The sequence below is a fragment of the Mustela lutreola genome, chromosome 8 (assembly GCF_030435805.1).
Source record: "Mustela lutreola isolate mMusLut2 chromosome 8, mMusLut2.pri, whole genome shotgun sequence".
NCBI classification, from domain to species: Eukaryota; Metazoa; Chordata; class Mammalia; order Carnivora; family Mustelidae; genus Mustela; species Mustela lutreola.
Window position 1 is genome coordinate 134957105 of NC_081297.1, and position 13498 is coordinate 134970602.

A 13498-nucleotide genomic window follows, 5' to 3' on the forward strand; every position below is an offset into this window, starting at 1 on the left:
AAATTATTTCCCTTAGCTAGTGGCAAAAAGAAGTTTAATTTATATTGACCTTGGATATTGGTAGTTTTTGTGCTATAAATTTTTTGTCATTAGACTTGAGTGATTTTTTTTTAAGCACAATGAAAATAAAAAATTAGAAGCAAGTGGTATTAGCATGGTTGATTTTAGTGGTTGAATTTATAGGCAATTTATTCTTTAGGGGTCTTTATTAATAAAGGTAATCTTTAAATTATCTCTTTAGTATCCTTTTGAAAGAGCAGAAAAATTCAATCGAGGCATCAGAAAACTTGGAATTACCCCAGAGGGACAAAGTTACCTTGATCAGTTCAGGCAACTCATCAGCCAGATTGGTAAGTTATTATAAAAGAGTTGGGAAATAAAATACAAATTCCAAGAATCTTTTTGCTTAAATATCCCATACAAATAATCAACTTAATGTATGAGTACCTGAGATCAATTTTATCCCACTAGAGTGATGTTCTTACCAGAAGTTTTTCAAGTATGATTAGACTGTTGGTACAAAAATAATTGATAGACTATGGACTAATATATGTCGAATAAAATCTCTTCAATTAAATTAAATATATATTTAACTTATCTCAAATATCATGCTCATAATAGTCAGCCGGTAACTGTTTATTAGGTACTTAACCCTGTTCATTGGCATTGCTTTGGGCTTTAAAAACTTGTTCCCTGGGGTGCCTTGGTGGCTCAGTTGGTTAAGCATCTGCCTTCAGCTCAGGTCATGATCCTAGTGTCCTGGGATCAAGTCCTACATTGGGTCTCCTTGCTCACTGTGGGGCCTGCTTCTCCCTCTTCTTCTGCCTGCTCCCCCTGCTTGTGCTCTCTCTCTCTTTCTCTCTGTCAAATAAATAACTAAAATCTTAAAAAGAAAAATTGGTTCCCTGAAGTTACAGCCTAAGTGCAAAGGTATAAAATAATTTATATGGAAAGTTAATTAATATAAGTAAGTCATATTACTTATGGATCAGTTTAATTAAAGATGAATTATTAAATATTATAATTTTCTGTGTTACATCCTTTGATATGTGTATATAATTTAAGCTGTCCTGCCTCACAGGTAGAACATGTCTTTCTGAAATGTGTTACATTATATTAAAGCAGGAACCACATTTAGTAATCAGAGATTAATAAAACTATACTTACTTGAGCTTTCCACACACATTATCTCTGGTAATGTCCTCACAAAAACCCCAAGTGAGAGGCATGTAATCATCATTTTAAAGATGAAAAAAGAGAAGCTCAGAGAAATAGTGTTGCTCGGACTTAAGCCGGGTTTTTTTAGCTTAAATCCAAAGCTGTTTAATTTTCTTCACAGTTACAGACTTTAAGCAGTTGGTAAATTCTTATTGACAACAGTTTGGTAAAAATCATGCTCTTCTAGATGCCGAAAATAGAGATAGCCTTCGTTCTCACAGGGCTTTACATTTACTGGTGGGGAAGATATTGGAACGATTTAGTTCTGGAGTGAAATCACTGAACACTAGCTTAAATTTTATAATTTAATTGGTTTACATAGTAGACATTTCTATTATGTATTAGTACAAGAACTTAGAGAATTTAACATTTGTAGTTTTTTAAATTTTAAACAATTTAATAATGAGGTGTTGTTCCACAAGAACAGTTTTCTTCATAGAGACATTTGATGTCATATTAGATTGTAAACTTCTGGAGCAATAGATCTTAACGCTTTTTGAGAATCTGATGAAGACCCTGGTTTGGTTTCCCCCAGAACCATGTACTATGCATACAGTTTTGCATGTTATTATACCAGAGTTCAGGTGCTTAAAGTTAGAGTCCATGGGCCTCAGATGAAGAGCTGTTTTTCTAAAGCATTGTTGCTTAAAACTTCATTTACTTGCATACCAATGTCAGAGGTTTTTTTCCACATGTGAGTACTGCTTGCACTATTACTTAGTTAATATTTTTATATTTTTTAAGGTATAATTTTTTCTTATGAAGTAATCCTTAAATTATGAGCTTACTGTGCTAGTCATTTTCCCACAGTACACATCAAAATAATTCCCCCCAATACACAAAAAATAGTGTCACCTCAGTTGCCACCAGGATGCATTCAACATATCGTTAATATTATCATTTTCAGTTTGTTCCGGGGTTTTGTGAATATTTTCCTTTTCACTTTGTTCCAAGGTTTTATTCTTTATTCTCTTCTTAGAAAATATAAATTCTTCTTCTTAGAAATTCATCTCTCCTTAGAAAATATAAATTCTTGTAATATAACACAATATATAATTATATAAATATAGTATAGAAATAGAAATGCTTGTAAAGCATAGTGATGTGTTTTTGAGTCTGTTATATATCTTGAGTCTGTTAAATATCTTGAGAAAAAGAGTAAGAAATCTCAGAGTTGGGAGCAAAAGGAAAAGTCACTTAGTCTAATAACCTGTCTGCTGACATAATCACCCCACCACTAACATTTATTGAGCACTTACTGTGTGCCAAAGGGTTCTGGGTGCTCTCACAATGCTATTGGCATTCTACGCATTCATTCTACAGGTATTTATTGAGGACAACAAATGTTTCTAGGTACTTGTGATATATATATGCCACTGAACAAAATTACTGCCCTGTAGAGCTTAATTAAACAGATGAGGAGATTTATGATTTTCTTAATAACATTTTCTTTTCTCTGGTTTTATTATAAAACACAGTATATAATACACCCAACATACAAAAAATGTGTTAATTGCCTATGTCACTAATTAAAGCTTTTGGTTAATTGTAGGCTATTAGTAGTTAAATTTAGGGGAGTCAGAAGTTAAATGCGGATTTTCAGCTATGCAGGATGGGGGTTTGATGCCTCTAACTCCCATGTTGTCCAAGGGTCAACTATACTAGTGAATTCCTACCATGTGCCAGGATATGTTGGCTCTAGGCATAGAGCAGTGAGAACAGAAGCTGTGTCATGGATTTTGCATGCCAGTTGGGAGAGACAAAAAAAGATACGAAATACGTCAGCATTAAGTGCTGGGTAAGGAGATGTAATGGTTCTGCACAGTGCTGTTCAGTAATGTTCAGGGAAAGCTCTAAGGAGGTGATATTTGAGCAGAGACCTAAATAACATCAGGGAATAAGCCATGTGCATATTCAGGGAAGGAAAGAGCGTATCTGAGAGAGGCGACAGTAAGTGCCAAAGTCCTGAGACGGTTTAGCATTTTTGGGAAATAGGGGCCAGAATGGAAGGGTTAGTAAAGTCTTTCTTATGTGTTGACCACATAAGAAATTTGAATTTTATTGAGATGAAAAGCCATTGTAGAGTTTTCAGAAAAGAAAGGATATGTTCCAGCTTAGTTTGAAAAGAACCACCAGCACTGCTGCTATGTAGAGAAGAGATTAGGAAGCAGGATGCTGAAGGTGGAAGGAGGGAGGTAAGGAGTCTTTGCATATTACAGAGGGGTGGGCAAGAGATGTGGTGCTTTGGAATAAGGTCAGAGCCTTGAACGTTCTGAAAGTGGACCTGTTATAATTTGCCCATTGATTAGATATGAAGTATGAAAGAAAGACAGGAGTCAGGAATGACTTCAGGACATTTTGCCTGAGCAGTTGAAAGGATGGAAATGTCAGTTTCTGAGATAGGAAATATAACAGGGTGATTTTGACTTAAACATATTAAATTAAAAATTCTTCTTAGTCACGTGGGCATAGGCATTGGATTAAAAAACCTGGAGGAGTAGTGCAGGCTTGGAGATGTAATTTGGAAGCATCAAGTAAAGATTTCTTGATATCATTTCCCTTTGCATGTATAGGGGTGGCAAGGGAGGAAAGAGAGAGGGAGGCACTCAGTGTGATGAGGAAGAAATTATTGACATAGAAATTTCAAATTATTTGTTTTTTTTTTTAAAGATTTTATTTATTTATTTATTTGACAGACAGATCACTAGTAGAGAGGCAAGCAGAGAGAGAAGGGGAAACAGGCTCCCTGCTGAGCAGAGAGCCCAATGCGGGGCTCGATCCCAGGACCCCGAGATCATGACCCAAGCCGAAGGCAGAGGCCTAACCCGCTGAGCCACCCAGGCGCCCCTATTTTGTTTTTTAAAAAAGTGGTCAACATTTAATGAATTCGTTCATCAGATGTCAGTCACATATAATTTTTGACATAGCTGTGTTTAAGTATATGTATTTATATTTTAGGCACACAAGTAATGTAAGTTTTACTTTTATAGAGTAAGAACTAAAGTAAAACAGACAAGAATCCTTTGATACTTAAGAGTGGTAAAGCCGGGACGCCTGGGTGGCTCAGTTGGTTAAGCAGCTGCCTTCGGCTCAGGTCATGATCCCGGCGTCCTGGGATCGAGTCCCACATCGGGCTCCTTGCTCAGCAGGGAGCCTGCTTCTCCCTCTGCCTCTGCCTGCCATTCTGTCTGCCTGTGCTCACTCTCTCCCCCTCTCTCTCTGATAAATAAATAAAAATCTTTAAAAAAAAAAAAAAAAAAGAGTGGTAAAGCCATGCTGTGAATGACTGTATTCCTGACTTTTGGAGTTTAGAATTATTTGTATAAATATCTAATTTGTATGTGTGTATCATTTTTAAGGTAATGCTATGGGCTATATACGGATGATAAGATCTGGCGGCCTTCACTGTAGCAGCAATGCCATTAGGTATGGATGCAGACATCACTTTTGCCTTGCTTATGCCATATAAAAGTTTTATGTCCTTTAATTTATCTTTATTGTGGATGATATTGTGAAGAAGTTTTTCTTACTGATATATTTTGATTTAAAATATGGGAAAAAACCATTAATTCTACTGGTTAAATTTTTTTCTTAACGTTTAAGACTATAGCAGATCTTTGAAAATCTTTATTTCTCCTGAAGTTATGGTTAACTTATCAGTACAGTTTCTGACTGGTTCTAAAGATTACATGACTTTAAGGATTAAAATTTGGTTATTCATATCTGAAAGTCAATTTTGGAATTAAATTGGTTCTATTAATAATATGACTAAAATGGGAAGTTCTTTCCAAATATATGGTTGAAAATTTAGAGTCTTACAATACCGCTTTCATATCTATGTCAGTTGTACATATTTAACTTAATAAAATTATTTCCCAAATTCTTAGATTTGTGCCTGATCTTGAAGATATTGTAAATTTTGAAGAATTAGTGAAAGAAGAAGGTCTAGCAGAAGAAACATTAAAAGCAGCAAGGTACTCTAATTTGAAAATAATCTAAATTTGGAGATTTAAAAAGTATATATATTTTTTTTTTCTTTTTTTTTAAGATTTTATTTATTTATTTGACAGACAGAGATCACAAGCAGCAGAGAGGCAGGTGGGGTAGGGGAAAGCAGGCTCGCCGCTGAGCAGAGAGCCCGATGCGGGGCTTGATCCCAGGACCCTGAGATCATGACCCGAGCTGAAGGCAGAGGCTTAACCCATTGAGCCACTCAGGTGCCCCTAAAAAGTATATTTTTATAATAAAAACATTTTAAAGGGAAGATTAGACGGTAATATACATATACTGATATTTTTGAGTTTTTATTATACAAGTTATGGTCTCAGTTTATGAGATACAGTTTTTTAAAGACTACAGTATTATGAGATTTTTCCAACTTCATTAAAAAGGAATCTTCTAGGGACGCCTGGGTGGCTCAGTGGGTTAAGCCACTGCCTTCGGCTCAGGTCATGATCCCGGCGTCCTGGGATCGAGTCCCACATCGGGCTCCTTGCTTGGCAGGGAGCCTGCTTCTCCCTCTGCCTCTGTCTGCCATTCTGTCCGCCTGTGCTCGCTCTCTCTCCCTCTCTCTCTGACAAATTAAAAAAAAAAAAAAAAAAAAAAGGAATCTTCTAGAACATGGTAATATGGTAGCCTCTAGCCACTGTGGCTGTTGAGCACCTGAAATGTGACTAGTCTAAATCGAACTGTTTTGAAGTATAAAGTATATAACTAATTTTGAGGATTTAGTGTAAAAAAAAGGGCAAATATCTCCTTAATAAAATTAATTTCACTGTTTAACTTTTTTTATATTTGTTTGCCAGCACAGTTCTAGAATACCAGTCCTTCATTTCACATAATCTAGGGTAGCATTGTCCAGTACAGTAGGCACTACCACATATAGCTATTGAACACTTGAAATGGGGCTAATGGTATGAGGGAACTGAATTTAAAATTTTATTTCATTTAAATTTAAATAACTGATGGCTATCTTATTGGACAGTGCAGACCTACACACTTGAGTAGTGAGTTTGGAACTCAATTTAAAAGTTGAGAGAGGCATGTAGAATTGTTAAGAAATTAGAAAACTGTAAATTTCATTATTAGTAATTGTAATAGTTTTTTGACTCTGGCAGGAAAGGGCATCCCTGGACAAAGTGGAGACAGTTTGACTCTCAAAAAAGTAATGGCAGGGGTACTTGGGTGACTTAGTCAGTTGAATGTGCAATTCTTGACTCAAGTTATGATCTCAGGGTTGTGGGATCAAGCCCCTTGTCAGGCCCTGAGCTCATTGGAGAGTCTGTGTAAGATTCTCTCTTTCCCTCTGCCCCTCCCCGACTTGTGCACTTTCATGCTGTCTCTCAAAAAATAAGCTAATAAAAAAAAATGATAGAAATTGATTATAATACATTATATAAAAAAATCATGAGCCCTAGTGGTAGTAAGAAAGGTGAAGAGCAGAACTTTTTGTAAAAAAGTTTGTTTTGTACAGAAGAATGCCAGCTAATAGGTGCAGAAGGGATGAGAAAATCTAGGGAGAAGTCATTGTTTTGCAACCACCATTATAATGCTTGAAACCAAAAATCATCAATGAAACAGTGTTGGAGAACAGAGTATTCATTCACTATTGGAAGATTATCCCACAAATTGCTTAATATCCAACCACAAAAGGGAAAACTATCTTTAGAGAGATTGATGTATTGCGCCAAGCGATCAAACATGGCATCACCAGTTAACAAGACACACTGATATTATGGAGCCTCCTGAGGAGTGTAATAGCAAGCACCTATGTTGTGTTCTTGCCAGAAAGGTTTACTTTGAATTTATTATGAGGAGACTGAGACACTCAGAGTGTGGTGTATTCTATGAAACACCTGGCCTAGACTCTTAAAAAATATCACATGTCATAAAGGACAAAAAAAGCCAAGAGACTCTTCTAGAGTCTAACTAAAGAGACCAGATGACCAAATGCAGTGGGTAATCCTTAGTCATATCTTAGATAGGAAAAAAAAAAAAAGAAAGAAAGAACATTTGGGGGATAATTGGGGAAATTGGGAGTTTATGTACATTAGGTAATACTGTATTTTACTTAGGGATGTAATGATACATTGTGGCTTTGTAAGAAAATGTCTTGGTTTTTAACAGATTCATATTAAGGCATTTGTGGGCTTAATGACATGAAATCTGCCAACTTGAAATGTTTTGGGCAAAAGAAAATGTGGCAGGTGTTAAATTGTGAATGTAGGTGAGGGGTGAATAGGTGTCTAGTACAATATATTTTAACTTTTCAGTAGGCCTAAAACTTTTTTAAATGAAAAGAAATGGAAAATGTGTGTCCATATTTATGACAATAAGGCCCCAACACAAGATTTGGTTTGAAATAGTCTATTAGATAGCTTAGTTTTTTGCCAAATTAAATAAGTCATGTACGGGTAATAATGTATTTAAAGTGCTGTGCACTGAAATGATTAGTTTGTGGCTTGTATGTCAAAGAAGAAAATCAGACTGTTTTCTCTTATTAAATGATGTCATTCATTTAAAAATTGATGACCTTTTAAAAATATTTTTGAAGCAGTTGCAAGAGGTCAGAGAGGTGGGATATTGTTTTAAGATCTCTAGGGTACTTACATGTTGGGAATGCTAGTTGGTGCAGCCACTTTGGAAAACAATGTGGAGATTCCTTAAGAAATTAAAAATAGAGCTTCCCTATGACCCTGCAATTGCACTACTGGGTATTTACCCCAAAGATACTGATGTAGTGAAAAGAAGGGCCATCTGTACCCCAATGTTCATAGCAGCAGTGGTCACAGGTGCCAAACTGGAAAGAGCCAAGATGCCCTTCAACAGACAGATGGATAAAGAAGATATGGTCCATATATGTAATGGAGTATTATGCCTCCATCAGAAAGGATGAATGCCCAACTTTTGTGTCAACATGGATGGGACTGGAGGAGATTATGCTGAGTGAAATAAGTCAAGCAGAGAAAGTCAAGTATCATATGGTTTCAATTATTTGTGGAACATAAGGAATAACACTGAGGACATGGGGAGATGGAGAGGAGAAGTGAGTTGGGGGAAATCAGAGAGGGAGACAAAGCATGAGAGACTGTGGACTCTGAGAAACTGAGGGTTTTGGAGGGAAGGGGGTAGGGGTATGGGTGAACCTGGTGGTGGGTATTAAGGAGGCCACGTATTGCATGGAGCACTGGGTGTGGTACAAAAACAATGAATTCTGGAACACTGAAAAGAAATTTAAATATATAAATTAATATTAACTGAATTCTCATTAAAAAAAAAAGATCTGTACAGTAAAGCTGTCTGGTAATAGCAAGGTCCAGATCCGTACAAAGGAGTGGAAGACTGACGTCATGTGAAGGAGAGTGCATGGCAGGTGAAGTCAAGAAGTTGTGGGATTATGATCATAAGTCGATTATCTAAATGGGCAGTGAAGCCTTCCAGAATAATGGAGAACAAAAATACTTATCGTAGTCTAAGATAAAGAAAGGTAGGTAAGTGGTTTAAAAGGTTAATTAGTAGATGCCTCCTTTCAGGAAGGAGTAGTTAGGTAGTTGGATATAATGGGATCGTGTGAGTCTCAAAGGAGAGATTCCTACCTTTTGGTGGTGGGGAATAATAATTAGAGAGTGGTGGTAGGTATAAATGATGGATGAAGGAGAAAAAGCAGCTAATTGTTCTGAACGTCAAGTGGGAAGCTAAGTTCTTGAAAAGGGGCCAGGTTCCAGTTGAGGTAGGGAGGTACAGATGAAGCGTTAGTGAAGACAGTTAAAATGAAGAGGAATTTATTTACAATGAAATGGAGTTCTATAGGACTTACTGTGGGAAGAAGAAATATAAAACTATTTAAGTTCTAAGATGCCCTACGTATTTTATTTTAGGGACTAAGTTAATAAGCAATAGCAATCAGCTTTTTTTTTTTATATGAAAATGAATTCATTCTGAACTCCAAGGAAACTGACTTAAAAATGTCTTTTTCTACTTTTGAGCATTCTCATCTAAGATGGTAAGAGATGGATTTAAAAAGCCATACCTTTTTGGGACACCTGGGTGGTGGCTCAGTTGGTTAAATGTCTTGACTCTTCTTTTTCTTTTTTTTTTTTTTTTTAAGATTTATTTATTTGAGAGTGAGAGAAAGAGTGCACATGCATGTGTGGGTCGGGGGGGAGAGCAGTGGGAGAAGAAGAGAATCTCAAGCAGACTCCCTGCTGATCATGGGGCCTGAGGTGTGGAGCTGGATCTCACAGCCCTGAGATACCGTGACCTGAGCCGAAATCAAGAATCGGGAGACTTAAGGCATCTGGGTGGTTCAGTTGGTCTGACTCTTGATTTCCGCTCAGGTCATGATCTCAGGGTTATGAGATCGCATCCCACATGTCACGCTCTGTGCTGGGTGTGGAGCCTGCTTAAGATTCTCTGGTGCCTCTGTCCCACCTCCCCACCCTCGCGCATGTGTATACGCACGCTCTCTGTGTCTCTCACCAGATAGATAGATAGCCAGCCAGCCAGCCAGCCATATCTTCTTTTTGAGAAAGGAACCAGTAAATAATGTTTTTTGTATTTTAGGCATTTGGATTCAGTCCTCAGTGATCACACACGAAATTCTGCTGAAGGCACGGAGTATTTCAAAATGCTTGTAGATGTTTTTGCTCCAGAATTTCGAAGGCCAAAAAATATACATCTTCGAAATTTCTATATCATTGTTCCCCCTCTGGTGAGTATTTTTAGTGATTTTTTTTTTCAAAGTTAGAAAATAGGTCCAGTTTCTTTGTAGCAGGAAATGCATATAGACTTTGTTACTTAAATGTGATCTCAGTGAATGCGGCCTAGGGGTTTTACTTAACTAGCTATGCAGAATGAAACTTATTTTACAGTTGAGATGGACTTTTGTTGGTAACTGCTAGAAAAATCTAGTGTTATTTAAATTGTGTGTACTCCATTTTACATATATATGTATATATATATATATATACATATATATGTGTATATATATACACACACACACACACACCATAATATCTTTGGGCTGATTATACTGTGTAATCATTTTAAGTGATGAATGTAGACTAGTTTCTAATTGTTAAAATATGAAGCTATTTTTCACATATCTCTTAAAAGTATTACTGTTTAAGGACAAGTTCTTTCTATATAGTAGTAAATACTAACATTTAGATGAAATTTTAAGGGCTGCTTCATAATATAATAGTGTGTACTACTCTGATTCTATATATTTGCCATCTAAATACAGCTCAAGTTACTCCAAATCACATCATAGAGTTGTTGCAATGGGGAAAATGGAGTCAAGAGATTAGAGTGGCATACTAGCAGCAAGAGTTAGGTTTCCCTAAAGATTTCTGTAATGAAACTTTTTAAAAAAATTTGTAAATGGGTAGCTCTAAAATCTAAATATCACTAGACAGATGTAACTTTTGATTACATCTACTTTGATCAAGAGTAATAAATTTTCATATTGCTGCCTGACTTGTTAACGTAGTTTCTTACATATTACTATCATTTTTGTCCTTTGAAAGCAGTCGATGGTCTGTGGACAGCTTTTTTCTTTGTAAATGTTCTTTTCTACTGTTTTTTAATATGTTTATTGTTAATGCTCTAGTGTAATTGTTAATGCTTTATCATAATTATATATTGTAACTGTAATGTAGCAAATATTATCTTTTCATCCTGAAATAGTGTCAAACTGGAGGCAAATCTGTCTTGGTTATACTTTTATAACAGTGTAGTTAACTTAGGGTGACTTGTCATTATATTTCTTTAAGTTGAAGGACGGTGTACTGAAACCAAGTAAACAGCAAATGGGGCATTAATGGAAGAGTGGGGTGTTGTAGGGCAGTTGTCCGAGTTCTATCAGTGATGGGTGGATGGACAGCACTCCAGGGAAGTACAGGACTCCGTTCTTGTGCTTGAGTTTGTTATCTAATTCCAGAAAAGAGACAAACATAAGTGAGCTATCTAAAAAAAAGATTTAAGTAATAGTTGGTAGAGATTTCACAAATCTAATTAATTTCCCAGGGAGTTTTTCAGGCAAAAAAACCGAGACTTGATATTATGTTTCCAGCATAGGCTATTACAGTATCTTTCACAGTGTATCACAATTATTCCTAAACATGTCTCTCTTTACCCTTCTAGAGCTCTGCTATCCATATATAGCTATAAGTGGCTACTTAATTCAAATTTTATAAAATAAAAAAAATCTAGTTCCTCTGTTTTGCTAGCCATATTTCAAGCACTCAGTGACCATATATGGCTAGTGGCTTATTGTGTTGGACAGTACAGATACACAGTATTTCTATCATTGATGAGAGTATCAAGAGTATGGACTCTTTGATGGTATTGATTTTTTAAAATCATAATTACTTAATATAGCCTGGAATATAGTAATCTTTAGTAAATCTTTGTTGAATAGATGATAAGGTATTTTGTAGGAGTTGTTTTTAGGGAAGCATTTTTTGGGGGCATTCATTTATCCAAATGACTACTAATTCTTTTTAACCATAAAGAATATGATAAATAGTATTTTAGAATGAAGTGGCTCCAGCTTTCACTTAAAGTATGACTTTGGACAAATTACTCAGCCTTAAACCTCAGTGTCCTCATATATGAGACACCGTGCTTGGGGTACGTGGTGATTGGTGATTAGGGGAGTGCTTGTTAAAGGACTCAGAAACAAGAGCCATTAAAAGATACTGTACAGATTGTGATCTCCCAGGAGTCTATTTATATGAGGAAGATGTCTAAAATCAAAAGGACAGGGACCTAGAAAAGATCCTGTTTATAACTTTTGAAATGTCTGTTTTAAGAATGAAATTCTGAAGATACTTCAGCACAGTTGTTTCTCTAATGTATCTTTTCAGACCCTCAACTTTGTAGAGCATTCCATTAGCTGCAAGGAGAAATTGAATAAAAAAAATAAAATTGGAGCTGCTTTTACTGATGATGGCTTTGCCATGGGTAAGCTTAATGGAATTGTTTTTCCATTAATTTTATGTTCACCTATTATAATGGATTTTTAGAAACATTTGCTTAATAAGACTGTGTGCCCTTTGTAGATTTGTTTTTCCTGAGCAGTGTTTACTCTTTATTTTTTAACTGGGTCATCTGATTAGTAGTTTCCATTATTTTATAACTATCATTCATTCCCCCTTGGTATTGCTAATCACTTAGTCTGTTGGACCTCATATTTAGACTGTGTTGTTGTGGTGGTTTTAAGAGTTTTCTCATCTTGTGTTGAGTTTCCCTGTAGCTTCCTCAGCTGCTGGCTATTTAGCAATGGAAGTCTTTCCCCAACCTTCCATTCATGTTCTAAGTGATCTTCATAGCCTGTTTTGTTTTGTTTTTTTCCTTGATTGGCTTATTTTTAGTTTTTTATACTTTTGTATCTTTTTTTTCTTTAAAGGAATAGAATACAACTTTTGAACCCTTTATAATTTAGTTTTGGTTTTGCTGATCACTGTAGGTGTGGCTTACATATTGAAGCTTTTGGATCAGTACCAGGAATTTGACTCACTTCACTGGTTCCAGTCTGTTAGAGAGAAGTACCTGAAGGAGATAAGAGCAGTTGCTAAGCAACAGAATGTGCAGTCAACTAGTCAAGATGAAAAACTACTGCAGACCATGAATCTCACTCAGAAGCGCCTGGATGTCTGTCTACAGGTAGAGGAGAGTAGTAGTCAAATCTGCTTGATATCTGAAAAAACAAATCCTAAACTCCCTTTTAAACAAGTGAGATGAATAGTGGTAATTATATTTTTTTAAAAATGGCATTTGGAAACCATTTGATTCCATATTAAAAATGGATGGGATTACTTCATTGAGTTTCTTTTACTTTCTTTTTTTAATATTTTATTTGAGAGAAAGAGAGCAGGAGCCAGGGGGAGGGAGGGAGAAACAGACTCCCTGCTGAGCAGGGAGCCTGAGCTGGGGGTCTGTGCCAGACCCAGAGACCATGACCTGAGCCGAATGCAGCCGCTTAACCAACTGAGCCACCCAGGTGCCCCAGCTCAGTTTCTGTATTTACGATTTACACTAAAGCTCTTTAGAAGTTATATAGATCTCTAATAATTTTAATATTTTGCTATAATGTTTTCAGCCTTTATTTTACTTTTTTTTATTTATTTAGGAATTTGAATTGCTCTATTTTTCACTGAGCAGTGCAAGAATTTTCTTCAGAGCAGACAAGACTGCAGCTGAAGAAAACCAAGAAAAGAAAGAGAAAGGTCAGTGAGTGGCTTAAATTTGGAAAGGCAGTAAATATTTCTTTAATAAT

The 13498-nt window shown here is 36.0% G+C and overlaps 1 protein-coding gene across 1 annotated transcript in view; it reads left to right on the forward strand.

Moving 5' to 3' along the window:
* Positions 1–13498, forward strand: part of WASHC4 (WASH complex subunit 4) — a 61764-nt gene that overhangs the window by 43899 nt on the left and 4367 nt on the right. The window contains exons 26-32 of the mRNA XM_059186737.1: positions 242–350; positions 4578–4644; positions 5106–5192; positions 9781–9928; positions 12087–12183; positions 12689–12885; positions 13352–13448. Coding sequence (XP_059042720.1) covers positions 242–350; positions 4578–4644; positions 5106–5192; positions 9781–9928; positions 12087–12183; positions 12689–12885; positions 13352–13448 — 802 coding nt within the window. The remainder of the gene's footprint in view (positions 1–241; positions 351–4577; positions 4645–5105; positions 5193–9780; positions 9929–12086; positions 12184–12688; positions 12886–13351; positions 13449–13498) is intronic.